The sequence below is a fragment of the Oncorhynchus keta genome, chromosome 21 (genome assembly GCF_023373465.1).
Source record: "Oncorhynchus keta strain PuntledgeMale-10-30-2019 chromosome 21, Oket_V2, whole genome shotgun sequence".
Taxonomy (NCBI): Eukaryota; Metazoa; Chordata; class Actinopteri; order Salmoniformes; family Salmonidae; genus Oncorhynchus; species Oncorhynchus keta.
In genome coordinates, this window is record NC_068441.1 from 14,282,678 (window position 1) to 14,300,896 (window position 18,219).

The 18,219-nt window shown below is 46.9% G+C and overlaps 1 protein-coding gene and 2 long non-coding RNA genes across 12 annotated transcripts in view; all 3 read left to right on the forward strand.

The window, feature by feature from the left end:
* Positions 1-18,219, forward strand: part of LOC118399852 (membrane-associated guanylate kinase, WW and PDZ domain-containing protein 1-like) — a 207,453-nt gene that overhangs the window by 167,520 nt on the left and 21,714 nt on the right. For all 9 annotated transcript variants that reach the window (XM_052473364.1, XM_052473356.1, XM_052473358.1 and 6 more), the window contains 2 exons: positions 2,691-3,323; positions 14,779-14,810. In XM_052473364.1, the coding sequence (XP_052329324.1) occupies positions 2,691-3,323; positions 14,779-14,810 (665 nt within the window). The remainder of the gene's footprint in view (positions 1-2,690; positions 3,324-14,778; positions 14,811-18,219) is intronic.
* On the forward strand, positions 768-1,984 carry LOC127910296 (uncharacterized). Its single transcript, XR_008074194.1, has 3 exons — positions 768-1,015; positions 1,256-1,302; positions 1,586-1,984. It is a non-coding gene; the product is annotated as an uncharacterized LOC127910296 (long non-coding RNA).
* LOC127910295 (uncharacterized) lies at positions 3,333-12,478 on the forward strand. 2 transcript variants are annotated; one of them, XR_008074192.1, is made up of 3 exons: positions 3,333-11,265; positions 11,386-12,184; positions 12,279-12,478. It is a non-coding gene; the product is annotated as an uncharacterized LOC127910295 (long non-coding RNA). The 2 variants fall into 2 exon arrangements; XR_008074193.1 differs by having other exon boundaries at positions 12,319-12,465.

Genomic DNA, 18,219 nt, shown 5'->3' on the forward strand with positions numbered 1-18,219 from the left:
GGTGTAATAGTGTAGTGTAGGTGTAATAGTGTAGGTGTAATAGTGTAGGTGTAGTAGTGTAGGTGTAGTAGGTGTAATAGTGTAGGTGTAGTGCAGTGTAGGTGTAGTAGTGTAGGTGTAGTAGTGTAGGTGTAATAGTGTAGTGTAGGTGTGTAGTGTAGTAGTGTAGGTGTAATAGTGTAGTGTAGGTGTAATAGTGTAGGTGTAGTAGTGTAGGTGTAATAGGTGTAGTAGTGTAGGTGTAATAGTGTAGGTGTAGTGTAGGTGTAGTAGTGTAGGTGTAATGGTGTAGTAGTGTAGGTGTAATAGTGTAGTGTAGGTGTAATAGTGTAGTGCAGGTGTAATAGTGTAGGTGTAATAGTGCAGGGTGTAATAGTGTAGTAGGTGTAATAGCAGTGTAGGTGTAGTGCAGGTGTAATAGTGTAGGTGTAGTAGTGTAGGTGGTAGTGTGTAATAGTAGTGTAGGTGTAGTGTAGTGTAGGTGTGTAGTGTAGGTGTAATAGTGTAGGTGTAGTAGTGTATGTGTAATAGTGTAGTGTAGGTGTAATAGTGCAGGTGTAGTAGTGTAGGTGTAATAGTGTAGGTGTAGTAGTGTGTAGGTGTAATAGGTGTAGTGTAGGTGTAGTAGTGTAGGTGTAGTAGTGTAGTGTAGGTGTAATAGTGTAGTAGTGTAGGTGTAAGTGTAGGTGTAATAGTGTAGGTGTAGTAGTGTAGGTGTAATAGTGTAGTGCAGGTGTAGTAGTGTAGGTGTAGTAGTGTAGGTGTAGTAGTGTAGGTGTAATAGTGTAGTGTAGGTGTAATAGTGTAGGTGTAATAGTGTAGGTGTAGTAGTGTAGGTGTAGTAGTGTAGGTGTAATAGTGTAGTGTAGGTGTAATAGTGTAGGTGTAGTAGTGTAGTGTAGGTGTAGTAGTGTAGTGTAGGTGTAATAGTGTAGTGTAGGTGTAGTAGTGTAGGTGTAGTAGTGTAGGTGTAATAGTGTAGGTGTAATAGTGTAGTGTAGGTGTAATAGTGTAGGTGTCATAGTGTAGGTGTCATAGTGTAGGTGTCATAGTGTAGGTGTAGTAGTGTAGTGTAGATGTAGTAGTGTAGTGTAGGTGTAATAGTGTAGTGTAGGTGTAATAGTGTAGGTGTAGTAGTGTAGGTGTAATAGTGTAGTGTAGGTGTAATAGTGTAGGTGTAGTAGTGTAGGTGTAATAGTGTAGTGTAGGTGTAATAGTGTAGGTGTAGTAGTGTAGTGTAGGTGTAGTAGTGTAGGTGTAGTAGTGTAGGTGTAGTAGTGTAGGTGTAATAGTGTAGTGTAGGTGTAGTAGTGTAGGTGTAATAGTGTAGTGTAGGTGTAGTAGTGTAGGTGTAGTAGTGTAGGTGTAAGGTGTAGTAGTGTAGGTGTAGTAGTGTAGGTGTAATAGTGTAGGTGTAATAGTGTAGGTGTAGTAGTGTAGGTGTAGTAGTGTAGGTGTAGTAGTGTAGGTGTAATAGTGTAGTGTAGGTGTAATAGTGTAGGTGTAGTAGTGTAGGTGTAATAGTGTAGGTGTAGTAGTGTAGGTGTAATAGTGTAGGTGTAGTAGTGTAGGTGTAGTAGTGTAGGTGTAGTAGTGTAGGTGTAATAGTGTAGGTGTAGTAGTGTAGGTGTAATAGTGCAGTGTAGGTGTAATAGTGTAGGTGTAGTAGTGTAGGTGTAATAGTGTAGTGTAGGTGTAATAGTGTAGGTGTAATAGTGTAGGTGTAGTAGTGTAGGTGTAGTAGTGTAGGTGTAATAGTGTAGGTGTAGTAGTGTAGGTGTAGTAGTGTAGGTGTAATAGTGTAGTGTAGGTGTAGTAGTGTAGGTGTAGTAGTGTAGGTGTAATAGTGTAGTGTAGGTGTAGTAGTGTAGGTGTAATAGTGTAGTGTAGGTGTAATAGTGTAGGTGTAGTAGTGTAGGTGTAATAGTGTAGGTGTAATAGTGTAGTGTAGGTGTAATAGTGTAGGTGTAGTAGTGTAGGTGTAATAGTGCATTGTAGGTGTAATAGTGTAGGTGTAGTAGTGTAGGTGTAATAGTGTAGTGTAGGTGTAATAGTGTAGGTGTAGTAGTGTAGGTGTAATAGTGTAGTGTAGGTGTAATAGTGTAGTGTAGGTGTAATAGTGTAGGTGTAGTAGTGTAGGTGTAATAGTGTAGGTGTAGCAGTGTAGTGTAGGTGTAATAGTGTAGGTGTAGGTGTAGTAGTGTAGGTGTAATAGTGTAGTGTAGGTGTAATAGTGTAGGTGTAGTAGTGTAGGTGTAATAGTGTAGTGTAGGTGTAGTAGTGTAGGTGTAGTAGTGTAGGTGTAATAGTGTAGTGTAGGTGTAATTGTGTAGTGTAGGTGTAATAGTGTAGGTGTAGTAGTGTAGGTGTAATTGTGTAGTGTAGGTGTAAGTGTGTAGTGTAGGTGTAGTAGTGTAGGTGTAATAGTGTAGGTGTAATAGTGTAGTGTAGGTGTAATAGTGTAGGTGTAGTAGTGTAGGTGTAATAGTGTAGTGTAGGTGTAATAGTGTAGGTGTAGTAGTGTAGGTGTAATAGTGTAGGTGTAGTAGTGTAGGTGTAATAGTGTAGTGTAGGTGTAGTAGTGTAGGTGTTCTAATTGAGCAATATACAGTTCCAGTGTTACTTCCATGATTTCAGTTTGTGACATGGAGCTAATTATCCAACATTAATTTCACCTTCTCTTCCCCTAGGTGACGTGATCGTGAGTGTCAATGACACGTGCGTGCTGGGCTACACCCACGCTCAGGTGGTGAAGGTCTTCCAGACCATCCAGATCGGCTCCATCGTCAACCTGGAGCTGTGCCGCGGCTACCCCCTGCCCTTTGACCCAGACGACCCCAACACTAGCCTGGTGACCTCCGTGGCCATCGTGGACAAGGAGCCTATCATCATCAACGGCCAGGAGAGCTACGACTCTCCGTCCAGCCACGGCAGCCAGACCGGAGGCCCCGTTAATGGGATGAGAGAGTCAGGACCCCACAGCCCCTCCTCTGCCGAGGTGGCATCCAACGGCTCGCACGGTTACCCCAGCGACTCTGTGACGCTGGCGTCGTCCATAGCGACGCAGCCGGAGCTGATCACAGTGCACATGGAGAAGGGAGACAAAGGCTTTGGGTTCACCATCGCAGACAGCCCTGCAGGGGGAGGACAGAGGGTCAAACAGATCGTAGACTACCCCCGCTGCAGGGGCCTGAAGGAGGGGGACATTATTGTGGAGGTGAACAAGAGGAACGTCCAGAGCATGAGCCACAACCAGGTGGTGGACCTGCTCAGCAAGTGCCCCAAAGGAAGTGAGGTCACCATGCTGGTGCAGAGAGGTGGAGGTAAGACACAATAAACCGGCCACAACATGCAAAGTTTTGAGTTCTGGTTGGCAAGCTTTGTCCCGCCTCTTCTCTCTGTCTCCATTTTCAGGAATCTGGAGAAAACATATTTTGGTTGGATAAGGGTTAATGTCACGCTCCGGAACTTTGGGTTGAATGTGTCAATGTGTAGTTCATACATGCATAATCTATGAGAAGAATTACTGTCTTACCTCAATTAGCCACGACAAATAAGGTTATGAAGTCTAGGAGATCAGGAAATATGTTTGTTTTATTTACACATATTTAACCCCTTAATTTTGTTGGCACAAAACTACCTCTATACTTCCATTCGTTTGTATGGGTTACCTTCAGTCTCACACACACACACATTTTGGCCATAGAGCAAACTGTCTCGTAGCCGGTTTACACCAGACACCGTTATAGCTCAAACGCTTCGGACGATACAGGCAGAAGGTGGCACATCAGCATTGCCGACTTATTTCAGATGAGTCCCTTGACACATATGGGGTTGGTAGAGCAAAACGGAAACCACCATCGTGAGAGTCTCTCCATAGAGTAGTTTATAGGCCAAACCGTTCGGACGCTATGAACGGTTTTTGAGAAGACTGATTTTCGGGATGTCTCCATGATCTGATAAACACGGCTGTAGCTCGGCCACCTCCCACCACAGATGCGGAAGGGCGACATAGCTTATACTGACAGATTTTAATGGGTATTTTTTTATTATGACACTTAGATTGATGCACCGGTGCGTCAATCAACTCTTAAGGATAGGTTATCCCTAAAACAACACAAAAGAGAAAGTTACATTATTGAGATACAATTGTGGTGTCTCATTTTTTTTCTCCATCCTAGCTTGTGTCCATGAGCATTTGTGTTTGTGCAAGCGAGCGTGCAGATTCGACTGTCTGTGTCGAGTGAGAACTCGGGACAGGATTTTGACTAGGTGTGTGATTGGAGAAACGGTCTCATAAAAGAGCTGAAGAGAAGACTGTGTATGAGGGGGATGATTGAATTTTGGTCTCACTCCAATCCCCAGACAGACAGTACCCACTACCCAGAACACACCTCCACAAAGAGCCCTGACTCACACTGAGAGAGACATGTAATTGGAAAGTTTTCACTGAGACAGAGTGGTCTGAACTGGCGTTGGAAGTTCTCTGGGAATGATTCATTTGTGGAATTGAAGGACCTGAACATCCGTCCTGTAATGCTGAGTGTTGAGGAACAGAACTGGACATTGACTGGGTGCTCTGCTATCACAAATGGCTCCGTTCCTCTCCCTGTCTTGCTTTATTAATGGCCACCATTAGTCTGAGGGGGTTGTGTACAAGCCCGTAAAACGCTACAGCCATAATGGTCCGCTTTTTATGGATTGTCAATAAAACAAAATGTTTGTGCGTTTAACAGAGACTCCCTGGACCAGAGAGTGGAGAGAAGGGTGGGCGGGACGGTTAGAGAGGATCATTCCTCAATGTGTCATGGGTGGAAGACGGAGCTGATATGAAACCACTTTTTACTGCTGCTGTCTATGTCTTTAGAGCAAAGCAGAGACATACTGTGGCTCTGTACAGAGTGTACCACTACTCTCTGGAAAGCAGAGACATACTGAGGCTCTGTACAGAGTGTACCACTACTCTCTGGAAAGCAGAGACATACTGAGGCTCTGTACAGAGTGTACCACTACTCTCTGGAAAGCAGAGACATACTGAGGCTCTGTACAGAGTGTGCCACTAGTCTCTGGAAAGCAGAGACATACTGTGGCTCTGTACAGAGAGTGTACCACTACTCTCTGGAAAGGAGAGACATACTGAGGCTCTGTACAGAGTGTGCCACTACTCTCTGGAAAGCAGAGACATACTGAGGCTCTGTACAGAGTGTGCCACTACTCTCTGGAAAGCAGAGACATACTGAGGCTCTGTACAGAGTGTACCACTACTCTCTGGAAAGCAGAGACATACTGTGGCTCTGTACAGAGTGTACCACTACTCTCTGGAAAGCAGAGACATACTGAGGCTCTGTACAGAGTGTACCACTACTCTCTGGAAAGCAGAGACATACTGAGGCTCTGTACAGAGTGTGCCACTACTCTCTGGAAAGCAGAGACATACTGAGGCTCTGTACAGAGTGTACCACTACTCTCTGGAAAGCAGAGACATACTGAGGCTCTGTACAGAGTGTGCCACTACTCTCTGGAAAGCAGAGACATACTGTGGCTCTGTACAGAGTGTACCACTACTCTCTGGAAAGCAGAGACATACTGTGGCTCTGTACAGAGTGTGCCACTACTCTCTGGAAAGCAGAGGACTACTCAGTAGAGGAATGCTTCTGCAAGTTACCTTGAAAACATGGGGTGAACCTATTGACTCATGAGTGTCATGTATGTAGTACAAATATTAACAATTCTCTTTCTCTATGGTTCACATACTTCCATTCGTCTCATATTGAGCTCTGTTCTCTCAGTGGGTGCTACATGTCAAAAAGCTCTGTTCTCTCAGTGATCATTGCTCAGTCTGAGCTCTGCTCTGGGGTTGTGTGTGTGTGGATCAGACAGCTAAGATTTTGCCTGCCCCACGCAGACAGCAGGATTAATTACTCTCTGCTCTGCACTCCTCAGGCCTGGCTGCTAATTGGGGGGTCTGATATCAGCATCGCCTCTCTCCCTCTCTTGCCTTCTCGCTTGCTCTATTTCTCTCTCTCTCTCTCTGGGCATGAGTGTCACTAGTCAGTCCACACAGCCAATTACAAGCCTTTGACTGGGAGCCAGAGGATAACTCTAATTGGCAGAGATCTGCCCCCTCACTATCCGCCTCCTCCTCCTCCTTTCCCATCCTCCCTTCCAGTGTGTACAGATTCCCACCCGAGCGTCCGGTCCAATCCCGCGGGTTCTCGGTGCGTACAGTGTGCTGAGCTCATTAAGGCCTGTGTGAGCAACAGTGCTCCTCTCCCCTCTCTTGGAGTAAGCTGACTGGCTCCCCAGCACAACACTAGATTCTCACTGGATTCTTCTCATCCTCCTCTTTCTCACTGGTGATGGTGGACACTGCATAAGTCTCCATACTGAACCATGTGTATATGACACAGCAAAGGCCCTGTGTGGGTGTGTCTCCTGTCTTTTGCTGTTCTGCATCCTGTTGTCTTCTCAAGCCAGGAGGTGTGATTAATACCTTCCATCAAGGAATCCATTATGATGCCCATCCCTCCATTTGTCTCATTATGCTGCCTAATGTGCTACTTTTCTCTCCGCCTTCCTGCTGAAACGTTCTGATTATGACACTGACATAATTCATTCTAGCCCCTAAAGACACGCACTTCCCGTGAATTTGCTTGAATGGGTGTAGATGTCCGTGGTCTACGGAGATGGGAGAGGTGGTGCAGCCAGCATCGGTTGTGTTCCATGCAGAGCCATTGTGTGGAGAACACCTGAGCTCGAGGCTAGCTCTCTGTAGCGCCACAGCCTCCCTCATTATCCACCCAGATAACGCCAAGTGAGTCCCATTCCTGTGCTTTAAAGGTATCCATTCACTTGTTTGTTAGGCTGGGTGGGCATGGTGGACAATACAGTAGATTCATACAACACAGGCTCGGCCTCTCAACCACCTCCGAGGAGGGGAGGAAGGAGAGAGGATGTCAGAGGCGGGAGGAGGATGATGAAAGAGTGGCACAGCGACACCCCTGTCGATCTGTTCATCTTCTGAGACATCCATCAGAGGTGACAGGGTTGTTCCCGGCGGGGCTGGGCCCTTGCACTCCTCATTCCCCCAGAGCGGAGTGAGGGATGGAGGGAGGATGAACCGGGTTAGAGACTGACATGGCGAGTGAGGATGTGTGCCAGTCTGATAATAACCTATCCATCCACTACACTGTTGCTTTCTGCCAGTGGGCTGAAGCGAAATGACCAATCTACACCTGCAGTGGGTTCGAAGGTCTCTAAGCCAATGTCCAACAAGTGTAATATTCTAGCTAATATTTCTCTTTCCTCTGTGTCTTCACAGGGAGCTTTAAGTGCTGTGGAGCGGGATCGACTTTCCCTCTCAGACAGAGCACAGTGTAAGATGGTTGTTTCTGCTGTGTTGGGTTGTTGTAGAAGTGAAGCCAGAGTGCTGCTAGGAAGGAGACGTCGCTGATCTCCACCCTGCTCTAGATGTTCTGCTGCTAACAGAGACACGAACACACCCACCCAGAGACAAAAGGAATTGATTTAATGTAGATAGATACATTACATGACCAGAAGTATGTGGACACCTGCTTGTCGAACGTCTCATTCCAAAATCATTGGCAGTAATATGGAGTTGGTCCCCCCTTTGCTGCTACAACAGCATTCACTCTTCTGGGAAGGCTTTCCACTAGATGTTGTAATATTTCTTTGCGGACTTATTGAGCATTATTGAGGTTGGGCACTGATGTTGAGTGGTCAGCATTCCTATTCATCCCAAAGATGTTTGATGGGGTTGAGGTCAGGGTTTGTGGAGGCCAGTCAAGTTCTTCCACACCGATCTCGACAAACCATTTCTTGATGGACCTCGCTTTGTGCACGGGGGCATTGTCATGCTGAAACAGGAAAGGGCCTTCCCCAAGCTGTTGCCACAACGTTGGAAGCACAGAATCATCTAGAATGTCAATGTATGATATAGCATTAAGATTTCCCTTCACTGGACCTAGCCCAACCCATGAAAAACAGCCCCGGACCATTATTATTCCTCCGCCAAACTTTACAGTTGGCACTATGCATTCGTTCTCCTGACATCCGCCAAACCCAGATTCGCCTGTTGGACTGCCAGATGGTGAAACGTAATTCGGAGCACGTTTCCACTGCTCCAGAGTCCAATCGCGGCCAGCTTTACACCACTCCAGCTGAAGTTTGGTATTGCACATGGTGATCTTAGGCTTGTGTGCGGCTGCACGGGCATGTAAACCAATTTCATGAAGCTCCCGACAAACAGTTATTGTGTTGATTTTGCTTCCAGAGGCAGTTTGGAACTCAATAGTGAGTGTTGTAACCGAGGAAGGATGATTTGTACGTGCTTCAGCACTCGTCGGTCCCATTCTGTGAGCTTGTGTGGCCTACCACTTTGTGGCTAAGCCGTTGTTTCTCCTAGACGCTTCCACTTCACAATAACAGCACTTACAGTTGACCGGGGCAGCTCTAGCAGGGCAGACAAACTGACGTTTTGGAAATGTCCTATGACGGTGCCACGTTGAAAGTGTCTGAGCTCTTCAGTAAGGCCATTCTACTGCCGATGTTTGTCTATGGAGATTGCATGGCTGTCTGCTCAATTTTATACACCTGTCATTAACGGGTGTGGCTGAAATAGCCAAATCAATTCATTTGAAGGGGTGTCCACATACATTTTTATATACTGTATAGTGTAGCTTTATTTGCCCATTTAAAACGCAATGCAACCACGTGATAACGCATATAAAATCCTAGAGGATAACACTAATTTCCATTGTGGTCCTGTTAAATAAATGGTTTAAAAAAATGTATGAACATAAAATAGTAGGCCTAGCCTACTGGACTTGTGTAGGTTACACACAACAAAGGACAGGATGACATTGTTATAGACATTGAGCAGGACTCCCTCATTAGATCAGCCATTTCAGACTGTTAAACTGTGTTAGATGATGGTTTGATGATGGTGATGCTGAACATCTACAAAGATCTTAGGCTGCCTTACGGCGCCATGTAAGGGCTGAAAGCATGCGTTGCACAACATGTTGCTGACTTCACGTTCAACGCTGATAACGAATGGCATTGCAGAGTGATCCAATGATCGAGGAATAGAGTGCCAGCAGCTTGGCCTCCAGATTCTGCCGCTGCACTTTTGGGCGACGGGCATCGTTTGTGTATGAGCCAGAGTCACAGGCGAAACAAGGACAAGGTGAGTCCACCTCCCCTCCTCCCCCTTCTCTTCACACCACCATGCCTGGGGGGGGGGGTCATACATCTCAGCCATCTCGGCATTCCTTTGTTTCCATGACAATACTCTGCAGCACTCTGCGGTGGGGCTTTCCTCTATCAAATCAAATTGTATTGGTCACATACACATATTTAGCAGATGTTATTGTGGGTGTAGCGAAATGCTTGTGTTCCTAGCTCCCAACAGTAGAGTAGTATCTAACAATTCACAACAACACACACATCTAAAAGTAAAAGATCGATCAATGTCGGCGTGGCATTGACTGAAATACAGTAGAATAGAATACAGTATATACATCTGAGATTAGAGTGAGGGAGTGGGTCACCCCTCATCCTGTTCTCTCTGCCCAGAGAGACGGGACAGACAAAAGGGAACTGCTCCCAATTGTCTTTTCTGCCCAGCATCGTAATCCACTGCATAAGCCTCTCATAGACAAAACATGGACAACTTGCATCGCTCCAGGCCTGGATGCTTTTCTCTTCACTGCGGGTGTATGATTCAAAGGTGAGGTTGCTAACGCCTGCACCTTTTCCTGGTCACCTTTTCCATGTCACAGGACTGGGGTGCACATATGTCACTTTCAATCCCATCTTCTATACATTCGCTACCCCGGGTAAATAAACATCTGCATTGGTCGTCTCAGTCACGTCCGTGACAGCCTATTTGTACATTGATGACATGTGGCTCAGTCTGTACTGTGAAATATTCTGGACCGGCCTGCCGAGGCAACCGTTGCCAAGAGACCATCTGTCAGTCCCCTGTGCGCGTGTTGCGGTCGCCGTTGTGACAGATGGGCTGGGCTGTCGGAAGCCATCCATCTGAGGCCAGATGGAGGAGGGGGGGGCCGAGACGTGGACCCCCTCCCACTCCGCCGGACATCATAATCGCCTCAGTAATAGCCTCCGTTTAGCAGCCGCTGTGGCCAGCGCCCTCTCAGACTGACCTGCGGCCTCTCTCTGTGGACCGAGCAACCTAGTGACCACTACAGCCTACGTGAGGGCAGTGGCGGAGGATTTCAACTGAAGTGGCATGATGGCATCACCAAAAATGGCAAATGAATAAATCACATATTGCGGTAGTGTATAAATAGAAGGTATGCTGTTTTCAGATGAAAACAACCATTGCTGATCAGTCACCTAAATCCATGTGACAGATATGTTCAGTAGTGTGTTTTGAGTTTGAAAAGAAGGCTGGCTCAAGCCTGTGTTTTCTCTCTCCTGCGCAGTCCATCAGTGTGAGAACCAGCCATGCTAGTCCCCCTGTGTGTAATTAAAAGATGGAGGGTGGATGATGCTGTAAGCTGCATCGATAAGAACACCGGTGGATCCAGGGCTCTGCACATGCCCAGCAGCACCACCCTACCCCTGAAGCAGAGTGAGAAGTGAAGTAGCTACTAGCTAGCACGTTTAGGACACCCCTAACCTGTCTCTGGCACTGTCACGTTGTCTGAATCCTGGGAGGGGCAGATGCCTCTACATTTGATAATGATTCTAAAGGTCTGTTAAAACTCAGTGCTGCTCTCTGAGGAACTGTACAGTTCCCCTTCTCCCAATCCTCTGGTGTTTTTAGAGAGCTGTGTGGTACCATAAATGGTAGTGTGACTCGTTTGAGGAGAAGAGCGAGGAGGGCTGTGGAGGGAAGGTTAGTACAGGAGAGGAGTGAAGAGAATGGGCTGAGAGAGGATGAGAAGGAAAGTTTGGGGAGGTGATGAGAGCTTAGCGTGGGTACAGTGGGGGAAGGTTGAGGGAAGGTGAGATGGAGAAGCTTGCTCTGCTGCAGAGTACATGAGGGTTTAATGGCCACCCAGAGTAGCCAGTGTGGAGTCGTGCGACATACTGCAGAGGCAGATTAGACACGTAGTAAACAGGATAGTCAAGAAGAGACTGACACAAACACACAGAGGCTGGGCTGGTCAAATGGTGTTCAGGGTGAGTGGAGTAGGGTGTGGCTGTGGTATGCCAAGAGTGGAAGGGAGCAGGTAGGGGAGAAGAGGAGAGCGCTATAGTGGAAGGGAGCAGGTAGGGGAGAAGAGGAGAGCGCTATAGTGGAAGGGGGCAGGTAGGGGAGAAGAGGAGAGCGCTATAGTGGAAGGGAGCAGGTAGGGGAGAAGAGGAGAGCGCTATAGTGGAAGGGGGCAGGTAGGGGAGAAGAGGAGAGCGCTATAGTGGAAGGGAGCAGGTAGGGGAGAAGAGGAGAGCGCTATAGTGGAAGGGAGCAGGTAGGGGAGAAGAGGAGAGCGCTATAGTGGAAGGGAGCAGGTAGGGGAGAAGAGGAGAGCGCTATAGTGGAAGGGAGCAGGTAGGGGAGAAGAGGAGAGCGCTATAGTGGAAGGGAGCAGGTAGGGGAGAAGAGGAGAGCGCTATAGTGGAAGGGAGCAGGTAGGGGAGAAGAGGAGAGCGCTATAGTGGAAGGGAGCAGGTAGGGGAGAAGAGGAGAGCGCTATAGTGGATTGAACAGGTAGGGGAGAAGAGGAGAACGCTATAGTGGAAGGGAGCAGGTAGGGGAGAAGAGGAGAGCACTAAAGTGGAAGGGAGCAGGTAGGGGAGAAGAGGAGAACGCTATAGTGGAAGGGAGCAGGTAGGGGAGAAGAGGAGAGCACTATAGTGGAAGGGAGCAGGTAGGGGAGAAGAGGAGAACGCTATAGTGGAAGGGAGCAGGTAGGGGAGAAGAGGAGAGCGCTATAGTGGAAGGGAGCAGGTAGGGGAGAAGAGGAGAGCGCTATAGTGGAAGGGAGCAGGTAGGGGAGAAGAGGAGAGCACTATAGTGGAAGGGAGCAAGTAGGGGAGAAGAGGAGAACGCTATAGTGGAAGGGAGCAGGTAGGGGAGAAGAGGAGAGCGCTATAGTGGAAGGGAGCAGGTAGAGGAGAAGAGGAGAGCGCTATAGTGGAAGGGAGCAGGTAGGGGAGAAGAGGAGAGCGCTATAGTGGAAGTGAGCAGGTGGAAGTGGAAGGGAGCAGGTAGGGGAGAAGAGGAGAGCGCTATAGTGGAGCAGGTAGGGGAGAAGAGAGAGCGCTATAGTGGAAGGGAGCAGGTAGGGGAGAAGAGGAGAGCACTATAGTGGAAGTGAGCAGGTAGGGGAGAAGAGGAGAGCGATATAGTGGAAGGGAGCAGGTAGGGGAGAAGAGGAGAACGCTATAGTGGAAGGGAGCAGGTAGGGGAGAAGAGGAGAGCGCTATAGTGGAAGGGAGCAGGTAGGGGAGAAGAGGAGAGCGCTATAGTGGAAGGAAACAGGTAGGGGAGAAGGAGAGCGCTATAGTGGAAGGGAGCAGGTAGGGGAGAAGCGGGGAGCGCTATAGTGGAAGGGAGCAGGTAGGGGGAGAAGAGGAGAGCGCTATAGTGGAAGGGAGCAGGTAGGGGAGAAGAGGAGAGCGCTATAGTGGAAGGTAGCAGTTAGGGGAGAAGAGGAGAGCGCTATAGTGGAAGGGAGCAGGTAGGGGAGAAGAGAGCGCTATAGTGGAAGGGAGCAGATAGGGGAGAAGAGGAGAGAGCTATAGTGGAAGGGAGCAGGTAGGGGAGAAGAGGAGAGCGCTATAGTGGAAGGGAGCAGGTAGGCGAGAAGAGGAGAGGCTATAGTGGAAGGGAGCAGATAGGGGAGAAGAGGAGAGCGCTATAGTGGAAGGGAGCAGGTAGGGGAGAAGAGGAGAGCGCTATAGTGGAAGAGGGGAGAAGAGGAGAGCGCTATAGTGGAAGGGAGCAGGTAGGGAGAAGAGGAGAGGCTATAGTGGAAGGGAGCAGGTAGGGGAGAAGAGGAGAGCGCTATAGTGGAAGGGAGCAGGTAGGGGAGAAGAGGAGAGCGCTATAGTGGAAGGGAGCAGGTAGGGGATAAGAGGAGAGCGCTATAGTGGAAGGGAGCAGGTAGGGGAGAAGAGGAGAGCGCTATAGTGGAAGGGAGCAGGTAGGGGAGAACTATAGTGGAAGGGAGCAGGTAGGGAAGAAGAGGAGAGCGCTATAGTGGAAGTGAGCAGGTAGGGAAGAAGAGGAGCTATAGTGGAAGGGAGCAGGTAGGGGAGAAGAGGAGAGCGCTATAGTGGAAGTGAGCAGGTAGGGGAGAAGAGGAGAGCTCTATAGTGGAAGTGAGCAGGTAGGGGAGAAGAGGAGAGCGATATAGTGGAAGGGAGCAGGTAGGGGAGAAGAGGAGAGCGCTATAGTGCAAGGGAGCAGGTCGGGGAGAAGAGGAGAGCGCTATAGTGGAAGGGAGCAGGTAGGGGAGAAGAGAGAGGGATTAGGGGAGTGAAGAGATTTGTTGAGATGAGCAGTGATGGAGAGGGGAACATTCTCTAAGGTAGCTGGACTGTGGACCACATTACAGTGGCCATTGAATACAGATGTTGAGGGGATAAGAGCCATAAAGAACTGCCTAATCCAGCTCAATCCCCCAGATCTCCCTAAAGGATTTACACACAAACTGGCCCTGTTTTGTCAGGATCAGAGATAGACACTTCACCCCATCCAATCCTGTCTGCATGTACAAATGCTCTTACACACTGAATACAATACATGTATGTTTTACTCGTTCTCTTCTTTATGCTGCTGAATACCATTATACACACGCGCACACAGATCTAGGCTATGTTTTCATTTTAGTCTCCTATTACTCTCTGTTTGTGTTCATGTTGGAGGCTCTAATGATATTCCTGCCAGTGTGGGACTCTATTAATGTATGAACATATTATTTATGCTAATGCAGGCCCTGCCTGTCAGAGCCTGCCTCCGATTGATGAGAGCGGGATGGAAAGAGCGGAGTGAGCGCGTGCGCATGTCTGTGTGCACGTATGTTTACTAGCGTGTGGGTGGAGGGGAGGGATGGTGAGGGGGAAAAGCGAGATGGAGAGATGGGGGGGAGGGTGAAAAAGAGGAGAGGGAGAAAAAAGCAAGCGCTAGAGCTCGAGACGGGAGAAGAGCGGTGTGACTGCCTCTAGATGCTGGAGCCTTCCACAGCCGAGCGGCGTGCTGAACGGACGCAGAAAGATGGTCTCAGTAAGAGGGGAACTGACGGTTGCCTACAATTTAATGTTCAGTATCTTGGAGTCCTTCTCCATGGGAACGATAGCAGAGTTAGCTCAGAGCTGCCCCTCTCTCGCTCTTTCTACCCCTCTGTCTGTCTCTCTCTCACACACACATATACACACACACTCTTTCTTTCTCTCTGGCAGTGGGTTAGTCAGGGTCTAGCGAGCGGAGCGCTTGGTTAGCCCTCGGGGTTGGCCCCTCTTCTGCTGCAGCAGTCAGCCGCCGTGCTAATGCAGATAGATCGCGCTGCCCCCTTTAACGCGGTGCGCGGGAGGGTGGATGCGAGGGAACGAGCCAGAGAAAGAGAGGGAGAAGATAACTCAAGCAGAGACGAGCAGGCTTGCGCTGCTCCACCTCTGGAGTCCCTGTTTGGAGTCCCCCGTCTGCTCCACGCTGGGGTTTTGTTCTTCATCTTTTACCTGTGGAAGGTGAAATATTATTGTGTGTCGTTAACACGTTTTTTTTCTTTCTCTTTCTTTCTTTTTTTCTCTCTCCGTGGTGATCTGGATATTGCTTCCCAGGGGTGGCTCCTGCAAAGAAGAGCCCAAAGCTGGTGAGTGCCAAAAATATCTATACCTCCCCCATCCACATCTCCCTTCCATTCTCCTCCATCCATCCCTCTCTCCACTCTCCTGTGTGGAGTGCTAATGTTGGTTGGTGTGTAGAGCATCCCAGAGCAGCGAGGGATTTTCTCTATCAGGACTCCCGCTGTGTTTTGGTCCTGATGAGAGCTTTAAAGACGTGTGTGCTGGGTCGGAATAATGTTGTGTTGGGTGAAACTGTTTTTTGCTGGATGATAATGCTGCACTGGTTGATTATGTTGACCCATTGGTAGGCAGAGCAGGCCTGCTCATGGATAATTGTTTCATTATGTATGCCATGTTCTCCTGGCTTAATGAATTCTAGGTAAATCGATGAGTAAATTAGGCCAGCCTTGGAAAAAGCATTCCAAGCTTGTGGTCCAAGTGTAGGGTTGATTTCTGAGAGTGGTCCAGCTCTTCTTAGCTTCTATTTCTGGCCCCAATGTAGAGAGTATGGAGAAGTCATGTGATTGCTAGAGACTGGACCACTGTCAGTCTGTGTTACCCTCTCCCTGTAGCCGATCTCTTTGGGGAGATGCTGCCTGTGTGCTCTCTCCCTGTTGTATGTGGGAAGAATGGGGGGTGGATTTGTGCTTCTGTGTTTTCCCCTCCTAGATGTATTCTCCCTTCCGGGTCGTTCCACCTCATAAAGCCCGATAAAAGGATTTCCACACCCACCAGCTCAGATTGTTCTCAAATCTCTTCTGTAAATAACTAACAGATGCTATTAGCATTACTTAATTATTTTTGCTGAAATATAATTACATCTCTGAGAAATTAGGTTATTGATTGCACTCAAATTGGCAATTTTAATTTATAGGATTAAATTAAAATTCATTAAATATTCACCCATCTTATATTGACCAAACTTCTTCCTACCAATGTGAAAGACATAAAATGTTTGTTTTTTTAAATCAAAAGCCACCTACAGACCCCCCATACCAATCCCACCCCAACAACCAGAATACAGTATCAGTTCTCAATGTTTGGATTATTACTTCTTCATGCTATGTAACGTATTCCGTGTGAATCTGGTTATGGATTTTTTGCCCTGTACAGAGAAATGTGTAATTGAAGTCGCTTGCATTGTTTACCATAAAGTAGTGTGAAAGTAGCATGTTTTGACCACTAGATGTTCCTACTTTACCTCCTCACTATTTTCTCAGTTTTCCTTTGGTAATTTGGGTAGAAAACCTATAGATTTGGCTCATGATGAAAATACATTGTGTGGTCCCCTTCACAATTTAAATCCTCCATTAAAGCAATTCAGTCTGCGTAAGAACAAATTCAGTTTGTTTTTACGCTTAATCTGTGTCCAAGAAACAACCCCTTTGTGTATGGTTACAACATTTCAGTCACGAGCCCATTTCTGCAGCAATGTTTTGGGCTTGTAGGAAAAGTGTTCATATGCGAATTGCACCATATGGTTAGCCCTCTGAGACCTGCCACTTATTGGACTGTTCAAGGAGAGTAGGGTTGGGTTGCATTGGGTTGCTAAGAGAAGGACAAACTGAATTGGCTTTTTATTGACTTTTATTTTGAAAGGGAAGTCCTATTAAGACTAAATACTCTTTTACAAATGAGCCCTGCACAATTTAAAACAAGTGCATCAATAAGCAAGCACAGACATGGAGGACTGGCTTGAATTTTCGACCCAAAGTTGCACAGGAAATTATCTATTTCGTAAACATTGAAGAGCCCAGCAAAATGGATAAAATAATAATATAATATAATATATGCCATTTAGCAGACGCTTTTATCCAAAGCGACTTACAGTCATGTGTGCATACATTCTACGTATGGGTGGTCCCGGGGATCGAACCCACTACCCTGGCGTTACAATCGCCATGCTCTACCAACTGAGCTACAGAAGGACCACGATGCGACCATGTGACCATGTTGCGATATAGCAAGAACAGTGGCATCTAGTGGTCAAATATGTTACTTCCACACTTCTTTATTTATTTATTTTGTATTTTTTTATTTTACCTTTATTTAAAGCCTAGGCAAATGACAAGACTGTTGACATCGTGTGGAAGCTGTAGGCATTGCAACCTCAGCCCCATTTATTGTGGTTCGCCTTTAGCAATGGGTTGAAGTGGCGGATGGATATATATTTCCATTTTCAGTGATCAGATTTTCCTGCGCTATTCGATGAAACGCACGTTCTGTTATAGTCACAGCCGTGATTTAACCAGTTTTATAAACGTCTGAGTGTTTTCTATCCACACATACTAATCATATGCATATACTATATTCCTGGCATGAGCAGCAGGGCGCTGAAATGTTGCGCGATTTTTAACAGAATGTTCGAAAAAGTAGAGGGTAGGAGTAACAGGTTAAGAACACATTCTTATTTTCAATGATGGCCTGGTTTCAATTAACTGCCTGTTCAGGGGCAGAACGACAGATTTGTACCTTGTCAGCTTGGGGGTTTGAACTCGCAACCTTCCGGTTACTAGTGGTAAATAATGCAAGCAATTTCAATGACCTTTTGGGGAAAAAGACAACACCAGATTCACATAATATGAAGAAGCAGTGATCCAAACCACACCTTTCAGCAGTGATCCAAACCACACCTTTCAGCAGTGATCCAAACCACACCTTTCAGCAGTGATCCAAACCACACCTTTCAGCAGTGATCCAAACCACACCTTTCAGCAGTGATCCAAACCACACCTTTCAGCAGTGATCCAAACCACACCTTTCAGCAGTGATCCAAACTGGATGTTGGGTACTTTATTTATTGAATATTATCTGAATCCTATCAATTGGGGTGCAATCAATTAGCTTAGTTCTCCAAAATCAAATGACATTTCAACAAAATAATGTTTCAGGAATGCCAATCTTACCTGTTTCTAACTACAGGAACAAATTCCGAACAATCTGAGATTGTGGGTGTCATGGCTTGCTGGAATGATATTACATCGCTCTTCAGTTAAACACCCTTCTCACTGTTACTGTATGTCTCTGAATGTCTCCTCATCCATTGGGGGATAGGGTCTGCCATTAATGTATTCAGCTCTGTGTTCAACAAAAGGAATAGACTATACTCTAGTCAGCCGAGCTCAGTTTCTTTTCTGTTAGGATATTTGACTGAATTCTTCACTTTCCCAAAAATAAATCTCATGAACAAATCTGCTTGATTATGCCTTGGGTATTGTTAAAGAATGTGTTTCTGGTTGACATCACTGGCCTTGATTAAAACATATGTATTTTGACTGACTTCTGTAATACGTATTTATTTATCTTTACCACTTTCTCCTACTCTTTCTATCCCTCCTTCTTATGCTATATCTCTCTTTCTGACCCTCCTTCTCCCCCTCCACCTTTCTCTCCCTGTCTTACTCCTTCTATTCCCTCTCCCTCTTCCTCATGCAG